The sequence below is a fragment of the Sinohyriopsis cumingii genome, chromosome 3, assembly GCF_028554795.1.
Source record: "Sinohyriopsis cumingii isolate HCF-2022 chromosome 3, ASM2855479v2, whole genome shotgun sequence".
NCBI lineage: Eukaryota > Metazoa > Mollusca > Bivalvia > Unionida > Unionidae > Sinohyriopsis > Sinohyriopsis cumingii.
Genome location: NC_142963.1, coordinates 88,663,374 through 88,686,419, shown reverse-complemented (window position 1 = coordinate 88,686,419; position 23,046 = coordinate 88,663,374). Strand labels below are relative to the sequence as shown.

Below are 23,046 nucleotides of genomic sequence, written 5' to 3'. Positions count from 1 at the left end.
AATCAACTGAACCCAATGGATATATATATATATATATATATATATATATATATATATATATATATATATATATATATATATATATATATATGTATGTATTGTTTCAAAACATAAATCAAGTTTGTTTTATAATTCTTATCATTGACTGTTATCCACATTGTGTTCAAATGCAAAATTTAGGATATATGCATGATAGCTTTTTAACCTTCATATCTGTAATTTATGAATATAGGTTTCACAATGGAGGAGAAAACCATAGGCAATTTAAATGTTAATTTCCTTTATTAAAATTGGTCCTAAAATCAGAATACTTAAGGAGAGAGGGGGACATATTTTATCCATATAAGATTTATCTGAGTCTGAGTACGGGCTAAAAATGACTCTCACTGTACCTATCCCTTTGAACCATTTTGAATTTTGTCTGCCATTCACCATAATGAATTGTCATCAGTCATTTCTTACAGATGAGCTGTGAGGCATGAAATATCTCGAAGAATTGAGGTCATAAGTTTAAAAATCCAGGTTAGAGGTGTCGTGTTTAGAGATTTTATAAGTGACAAGAATATTAATAATAATAAAGACTTTATTTAGAGAAGGTAGTTACATTTAGAGAAGGTAACTCAATTAGTTACAGAACTAATCTACCTTTGAGGTATACAGTACAGTATATACAACATGATGTGAAGAATCTGGCTTGACACTAAATAATTAAGTGATTTTAAAAATCAAAGTATCAAGCCTGGAACATATACACAGGCATCTGTGAACACATAAACATATATAAAATATAAAATATCATCCAGCATTGAAAAATTAAACTGAAAATGATTAAAAATTACAGAAAAGCAGGCAGTATTTATTGTACTAGAACTGTTCAATTGTCGAAAGATTTCATCCATTTGAGACATTGATTGTGAAAAGAAGAAATGCTAGGAGCCTGCATTATGTCACTGGGAATGTTATTCCATTTCCATGCCAGTGGACCAGTATAGTGAAAACTTTTTTTAAACAATTCCTTCTTTGGCCTTGGTATAATGTAATTTTTACTTCATATGAACCTTAAATTTGGAGTACCATCAGCATCTCATTGGTAAAAGAGATATTGCTTAGACAAGAATGGCTTTTCTGGATACTTTATACATCAATTTTGCCTTTCTAAGAAATATTCTTTCGTGTATTAAAATCTTTATATTATTCATTGCATCCTGGAAATTATGTATACACTGATCTAGAATTAAATGGCATGCCCTCTTTTGGAGTCTTAAAAGTGTTGTTTTATTTGAATTAGAGGTATTACCCCAAATTGCATTACAATAGTCCAGATATGGCTGAATATAACTTTTATAAAAGATGACCCTATACTGGAAAGGAAAGTATGTTTTGATTTTCTTCAGTAGCCAAAGAAAAGAATTAACCTTTTTTGAAACATGTTTATTGTGAATAGACCAAGTGAGATTGTTATCTATGAATACACCAAGAATTTTATCATGAGAGGTCATATTAAGGCTCACATTGTTAAATAGAACCTAGAGTTTGTTGCTATCTTGCCTTTCTTGTTTTTATTGTGTTGTTACTAGTAGGGCTTTCATTTTTTCTGTATTTATGATTATACTGTTTTCCTTGCACCATACTTGAAGTCTGTTGAGAGCATCTTGTCAGTTATTTTCAAGTACCATTTTGATTTTACCCATCTCAGACAGTCTAGTATCATCTGCATAGAGGTCAGTAGAAGAAATTGAAGTTCCATTCTTAAGAGGTAAGTCGTTGATAAATAGAATGAATAAACAGAGGTCCAGGGATAGAGCTCTGTGGTACTCCACAGTAAATATTTTTACTTTGAGAAAGTTGACCATTTAAAGATACTTTTTGCACTCTTTCTGTTAAGTAAGAAGTAAACCAGTTTAGGGAGTTTTCACTGCATTGATAGATTTTTAGTTTTTCAAGCAAAAGTTCATGGTCTACAAGTTCAAAAGCTTTACAAAAATTCAACCGTAACAGTGCCTATCATTTCTCCTCGATCTAATGCTTTCAGCCATTTATCAAAGATACAAGTGCAGTTTCACAGGAGTGATTCTGTTGAAAGCCAGACTGATTATCATGAATAAGATCATAAGTGTTTAAATAGTTGAGAAAAGAATCATGTACATGTTTTTCTAATAATTTGGAGAGACAAGGACTGATAGAGATGGGTCTGTAGTTAATTACATCATCTTTTGCTCACATTGACTTATATTATTGGGTTTAATGTTGACAGAATACTTGACATAATCGGGGGTTTAATGTTGACAGATACTCCAGATGTGCTCCTGTTAGTGAAGTGATTCATGTTTGGTTGCAACAGGCAAGACATAGTGGTCACAATGTATATCAGTTCTAACATCTGTTTACCTATCTATCCAGCATCAGCTGTTCATTGAAGTTATTTTTAGAAGACTATCTTATGTTTCTGTTTAGGAAAACATAGCAGAGCATTCATACTAGATACTGAGAGGACAATCATGATACATCTTTTGTGATTTTATCATTAGAGAGGCAAAATTTAAGGTCATTAATAGAGGGAAAGTGACTCAGTCTAATCGGGAACTAAAAATTTAGGGGTGAAATGCACCCCTCTCCCTTCATTAGGAGGAATTTACTAAAGAATTAACAGTAGGACTTGAAAAAATAATGCACATTTGGCATGATTTTTTTATATTCAATTTTTGTTTTGTGAAATTTGTAGCTCTACTGGTCATATTTTGGACCAGAAGAGATTATGGAATGGCATATTGTATGCTGTCTGACTGTCCATTAACACAAGTCTGTTATTGCTATTCCTCCTAAAATACTTGGAGAATTACCAAAACACTTTACAGGCACATTCATCCCATGGTCTGGTTAGTCCAAGATGAAAATGGTACCATTCTGACATCAGATATGTTTGTCATAGCAGACATCTTGAAAATCTTATTATCATTACACCACCTGAACAGATGGTCACATCTGCAAGGAGCTGTAACTAAATGACTTCACATGATGTCTGGTTGGTCATAAATAAAAGTTGGCCACTATGGCATTTAGTTTGTAAATCTTGTTGTTGCTATTCCTAAATGGAAAATCATGTTGATATGGGGTTTTCACCAGAAGTCTTCTTATTATATCTGGTTGGTTCTAAATAAAAATAGCACAGAGCTAAATAGCCTCCATGGCCTTGGGAGGGGGGTTAAAAATAAGCCGCAAAATTTTAATGTACTGAATAAGTTTTTCAATCCTGGCATGCCCCACCGACTAGAATTGGATACTAAAATCTGCCTAGAACATTGTGATTATTATGGAATGTACTACTATACTATGACTGTCTGATATCTTTTTACCACTTAATTTAGTGGTTACATCAGTCTCAGAAATGTAAATTGTACTTGCTTTATTCCCTGTGTCCTCATTGGGAAATTTAGTGCACCTCCAAACTGGAGAGCTCCCAACACTGACAGTCGGAATTAAACTCTTCCAATATGTACATATATGTGATGTTTATAACATCATGAATGGACACTTATTATAATAAACTCAAGCCTCAGAAATTATCCAAATAATAGTATCTTAAGTGCACAGTGCGTGAATTACATTGAATATGGTATATTTGTACAAACATATTCACCACTACTAAGTGTGATTCAACAATTAAGATTTACATGTGATACAAAAACATATTTCATAGGCATTTTATTTCTTTTAGTGAAAAGAATTGTTTTCAGCAGCAACATTTTTGTATTTTCTTTGTAATTGTGCTAAGATATATGATCTCCAAGAAAACTGCAGGTAGCCAGAACTTGTTCATACACACTTAAACTATTTTGCCATGGTAGTTATTTTAAATCTTATTTCCTTGCCTACATTATTGTGGACCATGCTGTTGGTGCAGTGGGGGGGTATGGTTGTAGCATCATCTGTCTACAGACATGGTGGTTTGGTATAATTTTATGGCTACTATGTCATGGTCACTGGAGCTGAAATGTGATTTTTCTTTCCCTTGACCTAGTTTTACAAAATTTATAGGTAAACTACACCTGGCCAGGGCTAACATCCTATTTATTCTGCATCTGAAAGGTGAATTTAATATCAGGGTTACTGGAATTGACAGGTTATGTTTTGGGTTCCTGTTCAGTCTCATGTTTCCTGGATCCAGTTTTTATAAGACTTCATGGTTACTAGTCAACACCTGGCCAGAGGTACCTCACTGTTGATTAATCTTGACCCAAGGTCATGGTCAGAAGAGCTAGAATGTTTTCCTTTGGGTTACTTGCATTACATTTAAGGAAGGATAGCTCTCTTCTAAGTTTGCCTTCAGTAAATCAGAGGTCAAAACATGAGATTGCAAAATTGTTTAATTTTACATTTGTAATGTCTAGTTTTCTTTGGTCATCACCATTCAAGTCTGATACTTAATTTTCAAAGCTTGCATCATGCTAGTAGAACTAGAAAGTGTTGTGTCAGTTTTGAAAATCCATCAAAGGTATCTTTAGTGATGGAATTATGTCTGAGGCACATGCATGAGAACAGAAAAAAAACAACAAATGGTACCTATAAATACAGAAAAATCTGCAAAGATGAGATTTGGAATAGAAAACTAAAAATATTGTGCAGTTGGTGAAAATCTACACATCAGTCTGCATCCACTATGACTTGTATTGCTGTATTTCCACAGGTCTATTTCATGTAAAGATGTAAACATTTATGTACTTCTCTTTGTAGGCCAAAAAGTCCACCTGCAGGTAAATTGCCTCCCATAGAGAAAGATCCTGCATCTGTGCCGGTAAATCTGGCACTAGACTCAGCCAGTGGTGGTGAACCTCGCAAGTTTGACTCTACAGGCATGTTTCATTGGTGCCCATCCCAACATTTAGAAGATGTGATAATGGTAAGGCATCCAGAAAGTAAAAAATGCAATCATTTTATGCTTCATATTTATCTACTACCAGCATAACATGTATCTGTTCTTGTGTAATATATTGTATAATGAGAGTTAGGAGGAGGGGAATAGAGTTAAAGGGACCAGGTCATTTATTGGCACAACAGGTCCGAATTTCAGCAAAACATAGAAAATTAAAAATCAAAGCTAAAGTCATTTGAATGTTATTAAGATTTAATTGGTGTAAATTTTCACTCAGTTATCCCTTTACCTCATAGAGCATAGTTACAAAGTGCAGCGCACTATAAATAGAACACCTGTTACCTAGTTGATCCCATATGCATAGGCCTGCCTGTGAACTGTTAAGCAATGTATTGTATGTTACATTTAACAGCAATTTTAACCATTTTACATTTTTGGTACACATCTATTATATGTGGAAAAATTTAAGAGTAAAGTCCGATTGTTATATCTGTGTAATTATTTATCACGGAAGAATTTTTTATGTGCTTTAAAATCTTGAGAGAACTCGTTCACCATCATGTCAGTGAGGCCGCGTGACCAACCATAGCTGCCATTTCTCATACTCAAAATTTACGTTTTTCGTCTGCGTCTACATCTGATTTACTAAGTTATCTGAATTTGATAATTTATAAATACTAATTGCTGCCTAAATCAATATCAGAGCTTTTACCTAGGTTATTGAATCTTTCATAGTTGTGATTCTAATCATGAAAACTTCATAAGTACTGAATGAAATCTGCGACCGCCATTTTGGAGAGTGGAGATTACGACCCAGTTACTTTAAATAGCTGATATCGACCAGTGCATAAGCAGTGACCACATGATCTGACATAATTGTCATTTGCAGAAATGAATGTAGTATCTAATAGGGGGTTTCCCCCGAAGGTGGCACTACAAAAACCAGCTTAAAATGGCTGATGTTTACAGCCAACATCAAAAGACGCTTCCTTGCGACTTGAGTAGAGGCATCAAAAGGCACTTCCATGCAAATGGTGTAGAGGCATCCAAAGATGCTTGCATGAGGTAAAGGGTTATACTCTTGGTGAAACATAAACAAGATAAGCTGTACTGAAAACTTTGTAGACTGTTATGTTGCAATTAATCAGTTTCCGGTGTTTTTACAGCCATTGGGGGAGGGGGGTGGTAAGAACCTATTTAAAAAAATGTATCAACCCTTATTTTTAAACATGTTTACAGTAAGGGCCCTGAGCTAGTTATAGTAGAAGTAAATAAATGTGTATAGTTTTATTCATGAGCTGTAAGGTGGAGTATTTTGCTTCGATACTGTCTGTTCATCTGACTGTTGTGTTTTCTGCATGATAACATTAGCTCTTGATCAGAAACCTTGATAAAAGTTGATGGATATCTTCCACTTTGGGTAAGGAAGAATCCTATTGAACTAGGGGGTAAAAATGGCTACGGTCAAGGTCACTGTTAGTAGGAAAGGAAAAACAGTAACCACAGGTTACCTTTTGTTCTTAATTTCTAATCTTCTGCAAATTTTATGGATAGCTTGCACTTGCAACAAGGAAGATGTGTATTGATTTTGGGCTCAGAGTTAATGCTCCATGTAACTGAAAGCTGAAAATGGTTTCTGTACAAGAACTGAATAAATTCTAGACTCAGTATCTGGATCTAAATTTATGCATAGATTGCACTTGGAGTAAGAAACAAGCTTATTGATTTTGTGGTCAAAATGTCTAAGGTCAAAGTTACTTTGGCTGAAAACTTAAACTTATATTCCTCACAAAAACATTATTGCTAGACCATGTGCCTTAACCAGATTTTATGCATGTTTACACTTTGTGTAAATAAAAGAACCTAATTATTTTGTGTGAAAAAGTGAAGGGCAACATCACTTTGAAATCAAGATGAAAAATGACTTCCACATAATAACTTTATTTGTTGACCATGTACCTGGACTTAGGCTTGTGGATGGCTTGCACAAAAAGTAAGGTGAAAAGTACTGGCTTTAGAGTCCAAAGGTCAAAGGTCGTTGTGACTCAAAGAAAATGGTTTTAGTGCATTAACTTTTAAGAATAAGTTGCATGACTAAACTTTGTGCATTGCATGGGTAAGGAAGAAACCATCAGCTTTTGAAATCAATGGTAAATGTTTAAGGTCATGATAATCTAATAAGAAATTGGTTTCTTCTGAATAAGTTTATGTTGACCAAACTTGTAGTTGATTTTTACATATGCCCAGAAAAAAACCTGTCAAGTTCACTGTGACACAAAAATGGAGGAGGGTTTCTGTATAATCACTTTAACTCCACACAATACCATGGTACCAAATTTTGAAGAGTGCTTGCTAAAGTTGGAAGGAAGCATGTTGAAGAGTTTGGGTTATGAAGGTGAAAGATCAAGGGGTAATGAGCAATGCAGCTAATGTGAGGTAGTTTTCTACACTATCTTCCAATAAAATTGAAAGATGATTTGCTTTTCTTAATGAAGAAGACACTTATTAACTTCCCAGGAAATGAGAACTTACAAAATGCCTATGTCATCACTTCCCAGGAAATGAGAACTTCAAAATGCCTGGGTCATCCATGGAATAATTTGTAAACTTTTTATCATGTTCAAGGACAAGTTGGACATTTTATATGGAACCAAGTGGCTAGACAATGTCCATGCATATGTTCCACATGTATAAAGCTGTACTGATTTTAAGTCAGCACTTGTACAGGTTATTATGTTCATTTACATTGTAAATATACTTGTGTTATATAAACATGGATAAAAAATTTGTATCAATGCAGTTTTAGACCCCTTTATTCTAGCAGATGCCCTTTTGTTCATTAATTATAGTTTTCAACCACTTAAAAGAATTTACAGAAGTGCATTATTTCAAGATTGAATTGCCAATACTTGTTGCTGCATTACACATCTTCATAAAGGTAAAAGAACTTACCAGAATTTATGACCTAGCTTTAAGTGTAATACATTGTGACCCCACTATAATATGATTTTCTCATATATTTTTCTTGTACATGAAAATATGCTTTTTATTCTTAAAAGTGCAAAAAATAACATGTAAAAAGCTTAATATCATTTTGGGGAAGAGATCACACATGAATTCAAATATAAGATGATTGTGGCTCCTTATACATAATTTAAGTACATTGCTAATTATCAATGTCATTTGCAGAGCTAAAACATGTTCACATTATGGGGCAACAATTCATACAACATCAACAAATGAAGGCTGCCAAAATGTCCTCATGTTGTTAAACACAGTCACTTTACCGGTGAATAATGTCATCCATTCCCTATAAAAAATGACCCCACTGGTAACAGACAGTTTTTCTTGCTGTAGTCTTTCAAACAAATAGGCGTAAAACCATAAATTAGTGGACATTTTCAATGGATAATGGTACATGTACATGGAAATGTAAAGCTTTTACTGTTAAAGAGAAGATTAAAACCCTGGACAGGATTAAGTTCAGTGTTAAACAATCACAATTAGCTATGATCAAATTCTTCATTGACTTTGCCAAGAGCAAATGTGACAGTAACAGAAAGCAGCTAAAAATCAATAAGGCTTTCAAAAAACTAAATTTATTATGATTTGAGATGAGAAAATTTGAGCAATATGAAATTTATACAGAAACAGTGTATTGACCATGGGAGATACTGAACCCTAAATGTGCTTCATCTTTCATACATAATTTTTCTTTTTTTCCCTCCATTGAATTTAGACATATAATGATGTCTGACAAAATTATTGAATATTTTAAATCTCGTATGTTCATCTTTTCAATGGAATTGCATGTATTGTGGATTCACCACATGTGGCATGATCAGCATGTGAGAGACAGTTTTAATTCTCTTTTCATACTATACATTAGACATATATGTATAAACAGTATACAGTTATATGTGCCAATGCTTGGTTCGCTGAATAAAGTAAAATGTTATATATGTAATCTCTGTTTTCACTAAATATGTATTTCTCATTTAATATTCGTTGATTTAAGATTGTAACTGCAAATGAAGCACATATTTTTGTGCCTGCTTTTATTGCCCACCCACCTGCATCAATTTGTTTGGCACATGCATCATTTTCTTTAGTTAACTGACTTGATTAGTTATAAAACAGTTTGGTACATACCATGATGAGGTTCTATGGGCCCATAACCATCGTGTTATTACAGGGTCACACTTTGGTGCATAACATGACGAGGTTCTATGGGTCCATGACCATTGTGTTATTGCAGGGTCACACTTTGGTACATACCCTGAAGAGGTTCTATGGGCTCACGACCATCGTGTTATTGCAGGGTCACACTTTGGTACATACCATGATGAGGTTCTATGGGCCCATGACCATCGTGTTATTGCAGGATCACACATTGGTACATACCATGATGAGGTTCAATGGGCCCATGACCATCGTGTTATTGCAGGGTCACACTTTATCTTTAAATCTTTCAAGGTACTTTCCTTTAAAAATGAATTCATGTGTTTCTGTCATACTCTCTTCTCAGTGAAGTCATCAGTTGGAAAGAAAATGCCTGATATTTCCTCAACTGTTACAATTGAATTGATTGGATGGGATAGGTCACATGACTTTTGCACTGCTATATCTTGTGTATGGTCCCAGACAATTGCTTATAATGGGATCATTATTTATATGGCTTTTCTCATCCTCAGGAAATAATGAAGTTGGAACCTTGATAATAATAAAGTGTATACATTCATTCCATTTTCCATGCTACTAACCCATATTCCATAAACAATGTTAATGCTATATTCCATGGGTTAAGTCCCTGTTATCACGGTTAGCATGGACATGTTCTTGGGTTCCAGTCTTTTCCATGCTTAAATCCATATTTTTATTGATGATCAAATATGCCTATGGAAAATGTATGGCTGCAATTAGCCAATACAGTCAACTATGCATTACTAGTGCCTCATATAAGACTAGTAAATAGTGCTGTATTAGTGCCTTCATACAGGACTACTACTAAATCATGCTGAACGAGTACCTTCATCTAAGCTGTTAAACCATTCCATACTGGTGCATGACTTAAACCATGCTGTACTAATGCCTTCATATAGGACTATTATACCATGTCTTACTAGTGCCTTCATATAGGACTATTAAACCATGCCTTACTAGTGCCTTCATATAGGACTATTAAACCATGCTGTACTTGTGCCTTCATATAGGACTATTAAACCATGCCTTACTAGTAACTTCACAGAGGACTAATAAACCATGATATAATTAAACCATGCCATATTAGTGCCTGACTATTAAACCATGCTGTACTAGTGCCATCATATCGGACTATTTAACCATGCCTTACTGGTGCCTGACTATTAAACCATGCTGTACTATTGCCTTCATATATGACTATTGAACCATGCCATACTTAAAGTGTCTTCATATAAGAATATTAAACCATACCATATTAGTGCCTGACTATTAAACCATGCTGTACTACTGCCTTCATATAGGACTAGAAAATTATGCCATGCTAGTGCCTGACTATTAAACCATGCTGTACTAGTGCCATCATATAGGACTGTTAAACCACGCCTCACTGGTGCCTGACTATTAAACCATTCTGTACTAATGCCTTCATATAGGACTATTAAACCATGCTGTACTAGTGTCTTCATATAGGACTATTAAACCATGCCTTACTAGTGTGTTCATATAAGACTATTAAACCATGGCATGCTAATGCCTTCATATAGGACTATTGAACCATTATGTACTAATGCCTTCATATAGGACTATTTAACCATGCTGTACTAGTACCTTCATATAGGACTATTAAACCATGCCATACTAGTACCTTCAAAAACGACTGTTAAACCATGCCTTACTAGTGCCTTCATATAGGACTATTAAACCATGCTGTACTTGTGCCTTCATATAGGACTATTAAATAATGGAGGACATATCATATGCAATTCATTATATTATTGTTTGAGTAAATAGCATACATTACATTTGACAATATTATTCACAGTTGGTGACTCTGCAGCATGCTGTAGCATTTTTGACTGCTTTGAAAAATGTGCATATATTTAAAACAGAATTGTTACAGACAGTATACTCGTATCTAATGGTCTATTCTGCATCATCATCATCATCTTCATTCATTGTTGTCATCTTGTGATGAATTTTAATCTTTTTAGGATCGTAATAAAGCTGCCATGACAGTGTTATGTAATCATGTGGTAGTGTGCCTGTTTGCCGATGCCAACTCGCCACTGATTGGGATTCGAAATCTTGTGATGCCACTTCGAGCCAGCAACTTTCACTTTGGTGAACTGAAACATGTGGTCATTGTTGGAAATCTAGATTACCTCAGGAGGGAGTGGAAAACTCTGCAGAATTTTCCAAAAGTTTTGATTTTACCAGTAAGTATGGTTAGCTCACATAAAGATGCCAATAAAATAAGAGGAGAATACCATATGGTTATGATGATAACTCTGTCATTATAATACATATGTGTGATATATTTAGCTCTACTTGTCATAAGCGATCAGGAGATCATTTTGGATAATCTGTTGACTGTTGGCCAGCTATCTCCTGGTACAAGTTTGTTATCATTACTTATAAACTACTAGGAGGATTACCTTGACAGCCCTGTCAACTCCTATGATTTTGCTGTAAGTCTTACAAAAATTACCCTTAAAATACGGACTTATTGCATACTAGCAAAAACTATGTAAATATGATTGTAAATATGATTGTTGCCAAAAAATCAGGATAATTGGTTCATCCATGTTTTATTTGGATCCAGGTTTCATCTTAGAATTAGTGAAATTAGTCAGGGAACCAGACTAACTTTACAGCAGCACCCCAGATCTTTTAAGCTGCACCTATTTGTTCATGTGAAGCATCTGCATGATCAAAACTGTTGATTATAAAAGTTTTAAAAATGGCATCCAGAAATCAATGCATGTTGAAGACAAAAAAGAAAAATAGGCTTCTAGAAAAGTGTTAATAATCAACACAGAAGAATAAAAAGGAGTTCATATTCTTGTGAATAAAAGCTGGAAAGGACACAATTAAGTTTATTGGACATCAGGTTCCACTTTGAGTATTCTCATGGCAGGAGATATGATTGCCATCGTCATGTGAAATGGAAAATAATTTACAAGAATTATGTCAAGTTTAGAGATAGCAACAAGCCATTGAGCTGGATAGGGTTTGGAACTAGAGTTCGTGCAACTGTACTTGTGGTGGATAAAGTCTACGCGTACTTTACAAATGTTTCAGTTTAACATAATGTTTATGGTCAATGCATCAAACTCTTTATTTCGTTTTCCAGCTTTACAATAGCAATTATTGATATTTTGTTACACTTACTGAAAACTGGTCAATTTTACAGAAAAAAATTCACTGCCTTACTGAGACAGACTCGTCAGGGTTAGCAGGTCTGCCTTGAAACCTTACACACACATTCATCCCATGGTGTAGTTGGTCCTAAATGAAAAGAATGCTGATCAGAAATCCAATATGGCTGCCATGTTCACCCTGTGAAAATCTTGTTATTATTACTCTTCCTGCATTGAGAGTCATATCAGCTTGCAGTTTTCACTAAAAGACTTGTGTTGGTGTCTGGTTGGTTCTAAATTAAAATGATGCCAATCTGACATCCAATATGGCCACCAAGTGTCTTTCTTGAAAATGTTATAAGCACTCCAGAAGAATAGATAGTCATATCAACATTTGGTTTTCACTAAAAGACTTCTCTTGATGTCTGGTTGGTCCTCTATTAAATGAGTGCCAATCTGACCTCCAGTATGGCTACCATGGCAGCCATCTTGAAAACATTATTGCAACTTCTCCAGATATGAATGGTCATATCAGCATTGGGTTTTCACTAAAAGACTTCTTATGAATTCTAGCTTGTCCTAAATAAAATGATGTCAGTCTGACTTTCAATATGACAGCTATCTTAAAAATCTTGTTATCACAATACTAATATAACAAAACATTATAACAATATGGTATTTTCACCAGAAGACTTCATTTGATGTTTAGTTGGTCTTAAATGAAAATGGTTCCAATCTGATGTCAATATGGTTTACACAGCAGCCATTTTGAATTTTTTTATATTGAATATCCCATATGTAAAATCATATTTTAAAACTATTGTTATCTATACTCCTGTCCATGTCAATGGCTATATCAACATAGGGTTTTCACCAATAAGCTTTTATGAGACCTGATTGGTCTGAACTGAAAATGGTGCCAGTTGTACATCCAGTATGGCCTCCATGATGACTGTCTTAAAAAACTCTTCGTGTCACTACTCTGGATGATCATAATGACATGATGGTTTTCATCAAAAGACTTCTAATGATGTTCTCTTTGTCCTTAGTGAAAATGGTGTCAAGCTGACATTCAGTATGTGTACCACAGCAACTAATTTGAAATTTTCTTAATTGATGAAGACTATCAGAGATGGTTTCAACACCTGACATTTAAAAGGAAGAACTGGTCTTATCTTGAATTCATTGAAATTATTTTCACCCAGTAAAGCCTCAGTCCCTTTGAGGGACCCTTGTTTTAATAAATTAAATGTAACTGATCAAATAACTGAAAGTTAATTTGTGTAAAGGTCATTATAATTTTCATGAGTCAGTAACATAATCGCGGTGTAACATGAACAAGCATACTTAAGGAATTATTTTTTAAGATTGTTTCAATTGAATAAAGTGATTCCGATAATTTTGTTTGAAATATTTTGATCTACAAATACAGTTGAATTAACCTTAAATTACCTTTATGTGACAGTAATCTGGTCTCAGAATCCATTCCCAAACTTTCTCAAATACACACATTGCTTGAACCGAGAATCAATAATGTGTAAAATTGGGTGCATTTGACAAATTTTTCACCTGGGACCCCTAACAGGCATTTAATCATTAGGTTACACTTCTTAATTCAAGATTAGATAATTCATTATAGTCAATGCTTCATATGCGATATTCTGTTTCTTCAGCTATCTTTAGGGAAAACTATGCCAAATTCTGCAAGAATACAGAACTGGGGAGGAAATCGCAATCAAACACAACAGAACTTCAGTATCTTAGCTCATAAACCTCAGGATCAAAACACATTGGTATTGTTGCACTGTTTAATTAATTCTTCAAGATAGAAATTTTAAAAGACACTGCTTGTTCATCAGTAACACATGGAAATGACCGCAGCATGTTGTACTATCCCAGATAACTATGTCCAGGTAATAACAGATGAAAAAATATTGACCAAAAAGAAAGAGAAAAGTCAGAAGTATGTACATTTGATTAGAATTTTTAAACTATTTTCAAATGCATCAGTGCAAATAAAAGAACAATATCCAAAGGCATAAACTTGGGAGGTTTCTAAAGTGGGTGATTTTAACAAGAAATAATGCTGATCTTAAAGTGATATTGGAACGTTTCATATACATTAGTTGTATGGATACAAGTAGTCATTAACTAGTTTCATATACAGTAATTGTATGGATACAAGTAGTCATTAACTAGTTTCATATACAGTAATTGTATGGATACAAGTAGTCATTAACTAGTTTCATATACAGTAATTGTATGGATACAAGTAGTCATTAACTAGTTTCATATACAGTAATTGTATGGATACAAGTAGTCATTAACTAGTTTCATATACAGTAATTGTATGGATACAAGTAGTCATTAACTAGTTTCATCATGTTGAAGGACCATTAAGTTGTCAGAATAAAGCTAGATAAGCTACTGAGAAAGCATTTACACTGGTTCTTGCCATAATGCCCTCAGGCTTAAACAAGACAGTTAACTATCTTTTTTCTATATTATCATGAATCAACATTTATTCTGTATTATTAAAGTATTTATTAAGAAATTTTTGGTCAGGTAAATCTTTAAAAATATTTAATTTCTTATTCAGATTTGCAAAATTACTGATCACAATTTCAATATTCTGCACACTGACTGCCATTTCTGATGACAAAATGAGAGCTGTATCATCCTTTCATTAACCAATTTCAGTCTCACATTTTGTTTTGTTAAACAGTAGAAGTCTGTTTTTGGTCTTTTCTATAAGCCCAAAAAAAATGGGAGCCACACTTGTCATTACATTATTAGGTGGTTCACAAGTTATCTAGGTGTGTGAAAACATGGGAGTGGTGTACATAAGCAATAGACAGAGGCTTGAAGCAATCTTTGAATGAAACCCTTATCCATCAGAATTTATGTACGATACATTTATATGTCAAATTGTCAGAATTGAAATGTGTGCTAGTTGCCTGAAATATTAATTACAAATAATAATAATAATAATAAATGTAGTAATAATAATAATAATAATAATAGTAATAATAATATGATGGTATTTGTTCAAGAACCAAGTTTGAAAGGTGAATCTGCATTCAGAGATGGCTTGTTTACAAAGCCAGTTTGGCCTTTTCCCATGGGTGGCTGCTTAAGATAGTTATGAGTGTAAATTTCAAGCATCCTTCCTATAGTCAAGAATGCTTTGGGAAAATTTAAACCATAAAAAAAACATTCCTGTATTTGAGGTAATTACTCCAGATATTTCTTTTATGAAAAATTTCATATGCAGGTAATGCATCAACATTCATCAAAGCCGATGGATTTTATTTTGTCACTAATCATAAAAAATTAAAAAGAATAATGAACTGACAGTGTGAGATTTGCATTCTGGTAACTTTCTACCTAAGGTTTAATTGATATGGCATTTTGATAAATCCATCACAGCTTGTTAACCTTCTTTACAACCTTGGAAATTGTTATACCCCATTTGGGTTCGTGGTTGTAGAACAGCGCCTCATAAGTGGCAACTAATGAGGAAAACTTGTATGCTGTAGTATACATCCAATGATAATAATTCAGGTATGAAGGTCCTAAACTTTTTAATATAGTATGAGATATACAGAACAAACTGACCTCATATTTTAAAGGCTTTATTCTTTTTTGCCCTTGTCTTTGATTTTTATGCTTTTTGTAGGAGTTTTGCAACATCTTTATATTTCATCTTTTTTCTCACTGTGTGCATTAACTTTTGATCACTTTATCTTCTGAGGATTTTTGCAAGGTTTTAATCTTAATATAGCTTTTGTACAGCATTATATAGCAGGATTGTGCTGATGTGCCGTTCAACCCATTACATACATACATATGTACATACATACATATATACATACATACATGTATGCATACACACACACATCCATCCATCCATACATACATACATACACACACATCCATCCATACAGACATACATACATACATACATGTATCCATGCATGCATGCATGCATACATACATACATGCATCCATGCATGCATGCATGCATACATACATACATACATACATACATACATACACACACACACACACACATCTATCCATCCATCCATACACACACACACACACACATCCATCCATCCATCCATGCATGCATACATACATACACACACACATCCATCCATCTAGCTTCTCGTGGGTCGGTGGTTCTTTCCGGGGTTTTCCGGGTTCTTCCTCCACCATTAATACTGGCCGCCATGTATAGCCTATCGTGCTGAAAAATGGCGTTAAACCCCACAACAACAACAACATCCATCCATCCATCCATCCATCCATACGTGCATGCATGCATGCATGCATACATACATACATATCATGCATGCATGCATGCATACATACATACATACATACATACATACATACAGCCATACATGCATACATACATACATACATACATACATACATACACACATACATGCATGTATACATACATACATACATACATTTGTATATAATATCTTCTCAAGGGTTCTCCACTCAATCGTGCCAATCTACGTGCTGTTAACATAAACCTGTGTGATATGTGCGTCATTCTTTCGGCCAAGGATAAGAACCTAGATGATCCACATCTGGTTGATAAAGAGGCCATCTTGTGCTCACTCAATATCAAAGCTATGACTTTTGATGACAGTATTGGTCTGATGCAAGCTTCTTCTCCACCAGGGACTGGACAAGTGCCAGGTATAAACTTTATTGTCAAGCCCACATTAACGGGTAGTGAAACATAGCCATCAATTTTCCTCCAGCAGCAACATGTCATCTAGAATTTATTATAGTTTTGGTTACAGTTTATATCTCTACTAATCATAGACAAGAAGAGTTTATGGAGTGGCATGTTGCCCATTTTCTGTCAATCTGTTAGCACAAGTTTGTTATCACTACTCAACCTAAACTACTTTGACGATTGCCATGAAATGTTTTTGCACATGCATTCATCTGAAGGTTTAGTTGGTCCTAAATGAAACTAATGATGCTTAGACATCCAATATGGTGATCAGAGTGGTCATTTAAAAAACTTTATTTGCTATTTCTTTTGAACAGATAGTCATGTGAACATGGAATTTTCACTGAAATACTTTAAGACCCAGCTGGTTCTAAATGAACATGGTTTATGATCTGACATCCAATATGGTTGCCAACAGCAGCATTCATGAAAATCTTGTTATCGCTACTCCTACTTTACTGAAAGTCATGTCAGTGTAAGTTTTTCACCAGAAGATTTCTCATGATGTCTACTGGTAGTTTAAATGGAAATGGTGCCACTTTTGCATCCAACATCACCATCATGGCAGCCATCTTGAAAAAGTTATTGCCACTCCTGGTCATAGGGCTGTCACCAAAAGATTTTTTATGTTGTCAAGTTTGTTTATAGATGAAAATGATGCTGATGGGGCAATCTTGAAACTCTTGTTATCCTAAACTACAGTTGACGTGATTTTTTTTGAAAGAAAGTGGTGCTAATCCAAAATCAAATATGGCTGCCATGGAGGCCATTATGAAAATCTTGTTATTGATTCTTCTAGATGGATAGTTATAATGACATGGGATTTTCATCAAAAGACTTCTAATGATATCTCTGTGGTTCTAATGAAAATCATGCTGAACTGAGAATATCTCTTTATGGCTACTCCTCATAAACAGAATGTCATATTGACAAGTGGATTATACTCAAGACTTCTAATTATGGCTACTTCATGTGATTTCTAGTTGGTCCTAAATAAAAGCAATGGTGATCTAGCATCTATTATAGCAACTGTGTTAGCGATCTTGAAAATCTTGTCATCATTGTCCCTCCCTAATGGAAGGTCATATCAGCCTGGGATTTTTACCAAAAAGCTTGTGATATCCACTTGGTCCTAAACGCAAATAGTACCAGTCTTACACCAAATAAGACTACTATGATGACCATCTTGGATATTGATATTGACATAAGCTTTTCACCAAAAGACTTTATAACATCTCCAGTTGGACCTAAATGAGGAAGGTGTTGATCACATCCAATATGGTTGCCACTGTGACTAATTTGAAATCCTTGCTCTCACTTCAGAATATAATATATGTTTTCAGCACTGAGCAGTTAAAATAAAGAAACAGTCATAGAATGCTGGAAATTCTTTTCAGTCAGTATAACTTCAGTGACATTTGATTATTTGCTTATAATTCCTAAACTCATTGATTGATTCTTATCATATAGCCGTAGACAGTTTGCATTAGAGATTTGGTCAGTTTTATGATTTAATTTTCTAAACCTTTTGATGGATTTTTGTCATCTTTGGACAAATCATTACGAAGCTAAGACTATTTAATTAGCAACATACCTGATTGCCCATTTGACCTTAGTGTCAAGGTCACAGTCATAGAAATTGTTTACATTAAGGTTTTCATTAAAGTTGGAATTTTCACTGAAATACTTTAAGACCTAGCTGGTTCTAAATGAACATGGTTTATGATCTGACATCCAATATATATTTTGGTTGAATCATTCTTTCTGCAACTTGCTTGATTAACCATGTCACCTTGGGCTCAAGGTCAAGTGTATTACAGCAATGCTTTGATTAGGGGCTTGGCATTCAAGTCCTGGCCTTGTATGTTCACGGTCAAATTCATCTTTAATTTTCTATTTTATCACACAAAGTAATTTATACCATGCTTTATTAGCAAATTGTTGATATAATATTTTGTACCGTCACACCATGTCACACAAGGAATAACCATAATATTCAAGACAGTAAATTAGTAAAAATTTTATTGCTGCTAATTTTTCTAATATATATTATGATAACTAGAATCATTCATTTGTGATCTTTTAATGTCAAATTTTTAAGTTTTTAAAGAGATTTAGTTATTTTTACAAATCCCACTGCTCCTCAGTGTACTGTGTCCTGAAACTTTTTATTATGTCAAAGCCATATATGGTAAACAGCAAAAAGAACAAAGAGTTAAATGATTACATCTATAATGAGCTGATTTATATTCATGTACATGTATCTACTAAGAACCAAGACTAACCATTGGCTGCCTGCATTCCAGAATTATTTTTTATTTGGAATGTTGTAGCTGATTTCCAAGTTCTGACATTTTTTTTTATAGATTTTACTGAAATTGTGATAATAAAAATTGTATTTTATAGAAAGCAGTCAGTACCTTTGTTTCTCAATATGTTTTCAGGGTTTCTGCCACCAGGCTTTATGCAGATAAGCAGTCCAGCCAATATAAACAGGCGGGGCTCTGTCTGTGGCTCAAATGTTCCACTTATTACAGAGTTAGGTAAGGTCATGGACAGTTTCTAGATAATTCTTGTTAAGTACAGAACTGCCAAAGAGATGACCTCTATGCTAAAGCCACCTTTTTGAAGTGTCCAGGTTTAAAATTTAATTTTGATATTTATCAGTTCATTTTTTTCAGTGTAATCAACAGGATACAACATTGTGCTTGTCATTATCTGATGAATTTATACGTATTTTAAAGAGGTATAAATGATAATAAGACAGAGCAGAACTAAATTATTTATTGATTTTTAAAAACAAATATATCATTTGTAACATTTCTATCTAATTAAAATTAATAATCCCTTAACAACTGCAAAGTCTTTTTATTCTATAAATAATAGTATAGTTGACAAAATACACAAATGATTTGCAGAAAAAATGTTTACCATGCCCAACACTTATGGTACATGAAAAATTTATATAATTTCAAGTCCCAACTTGTATAGGTCATAAAAATGTATTTTTTAAAATAATGAAGGGTATCCTGAGACTTAAATTGACCCAAGACTTACCATCATTATAGTAATGGAACATACCAGACCATACAATCTTTACAGTAATGGTACATACCATATCGTACAATCTTTACAGTAATGGTACATACCAGATCATACTATCTTTACAGTCATGGTACACCAGATCTTGCCATCATTACCATAATAGTACATACCAGATCTTGCCATCATTAACATAATAGTACATACTGGATCTTACCGTCTTTACAGTAAAGGTACATACCCGATCTTGCCATCATTAACATAATAGTACATACCAGATCTTGCCATCTTTACAGTAATGGTACATACCAGATATCACCATCTTTACAGTAATGGTACATACCAGATCTTACCATTTTTACAGTATTGGTACATACCAGATCTTGCCATCATTACCATTATAATAGTACAGACCAGATCTTCATTAGTTATCTAATTTATCTCATATGACATTTTTTGCAGTTGCCCACAGATATTTAATCTTTATGTAACGATTTTTGTCCAAGATTTGATGGACAAATGTTGATAGAACATAAAAAGGAGACAAAAGCTCAAACACATCTGATAGTAAGAACATGGTGGAAACAGGGTTTCCGTGTTACACAACTTAGAGTGATATATTAGTCAGTCTGTTGACACATTCTCTAACATTTCACTAGTTCAAAAATCAAAACAGTGAGAAAATTAATTAATTTGTAATCTTTATAAACTTTATGCTATTATCATTTCAGCCAATGACTCAAATGTGCAATTTTTGGATCAGGATGATGAAGATGACCCTGACACAGAGTTATACATGACCCAGCCATTTGCCTGTGGAACAGCATTTGCTGTCAGTGTGCTGGATTCACTCATGAGCACAGTAAGCCATACAGTAAAATGTGTCTTAATAGACCACCTCATCTGATCTACTAAGTCAGGTGGTACCTCTTAACAGGTTCCTTAAAGGACAGTTTTCAAGGCCAAATTTCAACCTCATTTATAAAGGAACAATGCCCACAGTAAATGTACATGTATCATAATCTTTATTTTTAGTATTGTTAAAAAGTTACAGGCATTCATTTCAAAATAAATTTGTATAGTAATAAAAATACATTGATCATAAACATTTACATTTTTTTTTTCAATTCACATCAGCATATTAATTAAGTTATTTGGGTAACACTTATTTACCTGTCCATACATTGTGAAGATAACTATGAGAACTCCTGTTGTACATACTCATGTACAAGTCAAGTCCAACTCTTAACAGCTTAGACCCTGATCTGCCATTTCATAATGCACTGACAGGTCAAGGCCTGCATTGTTTGTTCTATTGATTACTCCTAACAAACTGCAATGACCCAGAACTGCCATTGCATTATGCAGTACCATGTCAGGGTCTCTGCAGTTTGTAGTTGAACTCTACTGATAAATTAGTACATATGGCACTAAGGGATCCTGAATTTGCTGTATTTTGCAGGACTTGACCTACACATGAAATGTCTGGTACATAAAGTGAGCAATTGGACACGGATCATAGGATGTTTCAAATGTACTTTTCTTAAATTGTCTTTGATTTGTTTGTCCACTAAAGTGTACATTAAACTGCTTGATGAAGTATACCACAGCACAAAGAATGTGAAAATCTCCAACCTGTATATGATTGTTGCTGTAATGTTCAGCAGATGAAGGATGTTTATGATAAGTAAATGTGTCTTGTATTTTAAATTTCTTGAAGGAAGTTAACATTTATACCAAAATATAGCTTTTGTATAACCTGTTTTGCTTCAGTATTATTAACCAACATGTCTACTGTCAGTCACACTATATGTATTTCATCATCTAATTACTCTTTATAAAAACCATTTTCATTACCCATTGATTGGGAACTTTCATATATTATCCTCACCATCTCATTGTTTTGTTTTTGTTGTTTTACTACCCATAGACCATGAGCCAATTTTCATGTATGATTCGTATGTCATGTCACCTTTTTGTCATGCTATCTAGCCTTGCATGGCAGGTGCACCATACAATCCCAGTCAAACCAACAGGCTTTAATGAGGTAAGATTCAAAGGTGACTAGGTTTACATGCTGTTTCTTTGTGAGACACTCAGTGCAGTTGTTGCTGACTAAGCTTGCTACTACTTAAGGACTAATAAAAGTCACATTCAGCTAGTTAAACAGAGGTAGAGAAGGCCAACTTGATTCCTTTGTAAAGAGAAGGCCAGCATGGTTCCTCAGTAGTGCAGGAAATTTTAGGATTATATTCTCACTAAAGATATTCATTTGCTAATCACCATCAGCCTTGCAAATAACACTTTTTTATAACTGTATGATTACTTTGGGGTCTGTATTATATAGACGTTACAATAATCAGTCACTCACATCATGTTTTTGTTTTTACAGTGTGGTGATGCATCAGTGCAGATCAGACCTTTACAATATAATATATGTAGGCTATGCCCTAGTCATGTAGGAAACGAATATAAAAAAGAACAACAAACATTTATTATCATCCTCCAGTACATGTTTGAGAACCTGAACAAATAAAACTGCACAGTAGAATGGTCAAAATGCAATTATTGTTTGAAATTCTGTTGTATAGTTTTCTAAAAACCATTTTTATAAATAAAAATAATTTGGTTGCAGAATATTCTAGTATGGAGGATGATACTTACACCGAAACAGCAGCAAATCCATAACCAAAATTACACATTTTCTGGTACATTTAATAGTCGAGTATGTTAATGTTTTTGTGGTTGTTAACAACTTTTTATACTCCCTAAGACTTCTTTTATAATAATTTTCAAAAATGTTAACTTGCACATTAATCTTTAGGGAAAAAAGGTCTGACAGGTGCCATCAGAATATTAAGATCCCTGCAACTGATCAATGCATCTTTTTAGAGACAAAAGGCAAAATCTATGTCACACCTCTTTTCACACCTAGCTTTTAGTGTTTGATGTTTACTTTGATACTGACTGTGAACTGGCTTGAGTAAAGTAAAACCATTTAGCTGCCAATTTAAAGCAGCATAAAGTAA

General features: G+C 34.0%; 1 protein-coding gene across 2 annotated transcripts in view; it reads left to right on the top strand.

Annotated features, from left to right (window-relative positions):
• The window catches only part of LOC149803260 (calcium-activated potassium channel slowpoke-like), a 346,338-nt gene that overhangs the window by 281,786 nt on the left and 41,506 nt on the right, over nucleotides 1–23,046 (top strand). For both annotated transcript variants that reach the window (XM_089952911.1, XM_089952912.1), the window contains exons 17-21: nucleotides 4,732–4,897; nucleotides 11,065–11,289; nucleotides 16,719–16,932; nucleotides 19,420–19,518; nucleotides 20,749–20,879. In XM_089952911.1, the coding sequence (XP_089809037.1) occupies nucleotides 4,732–4,897; nucleotides 11,065–11,289; nucleotides 16,719–16,932; nucleotides 19,420–19,518; nucleotides 20,749–20,879 (835 nt within the window). The remainder of the gene's footprint in view (nucleotides 1–4,731; nucleotides 4,898–11,064; nucleotides 11,290–16,718; nucleotides 16,933–19,419; nucleotides 19,519–20,748; nucleotides 20,880–23,046) is intronic.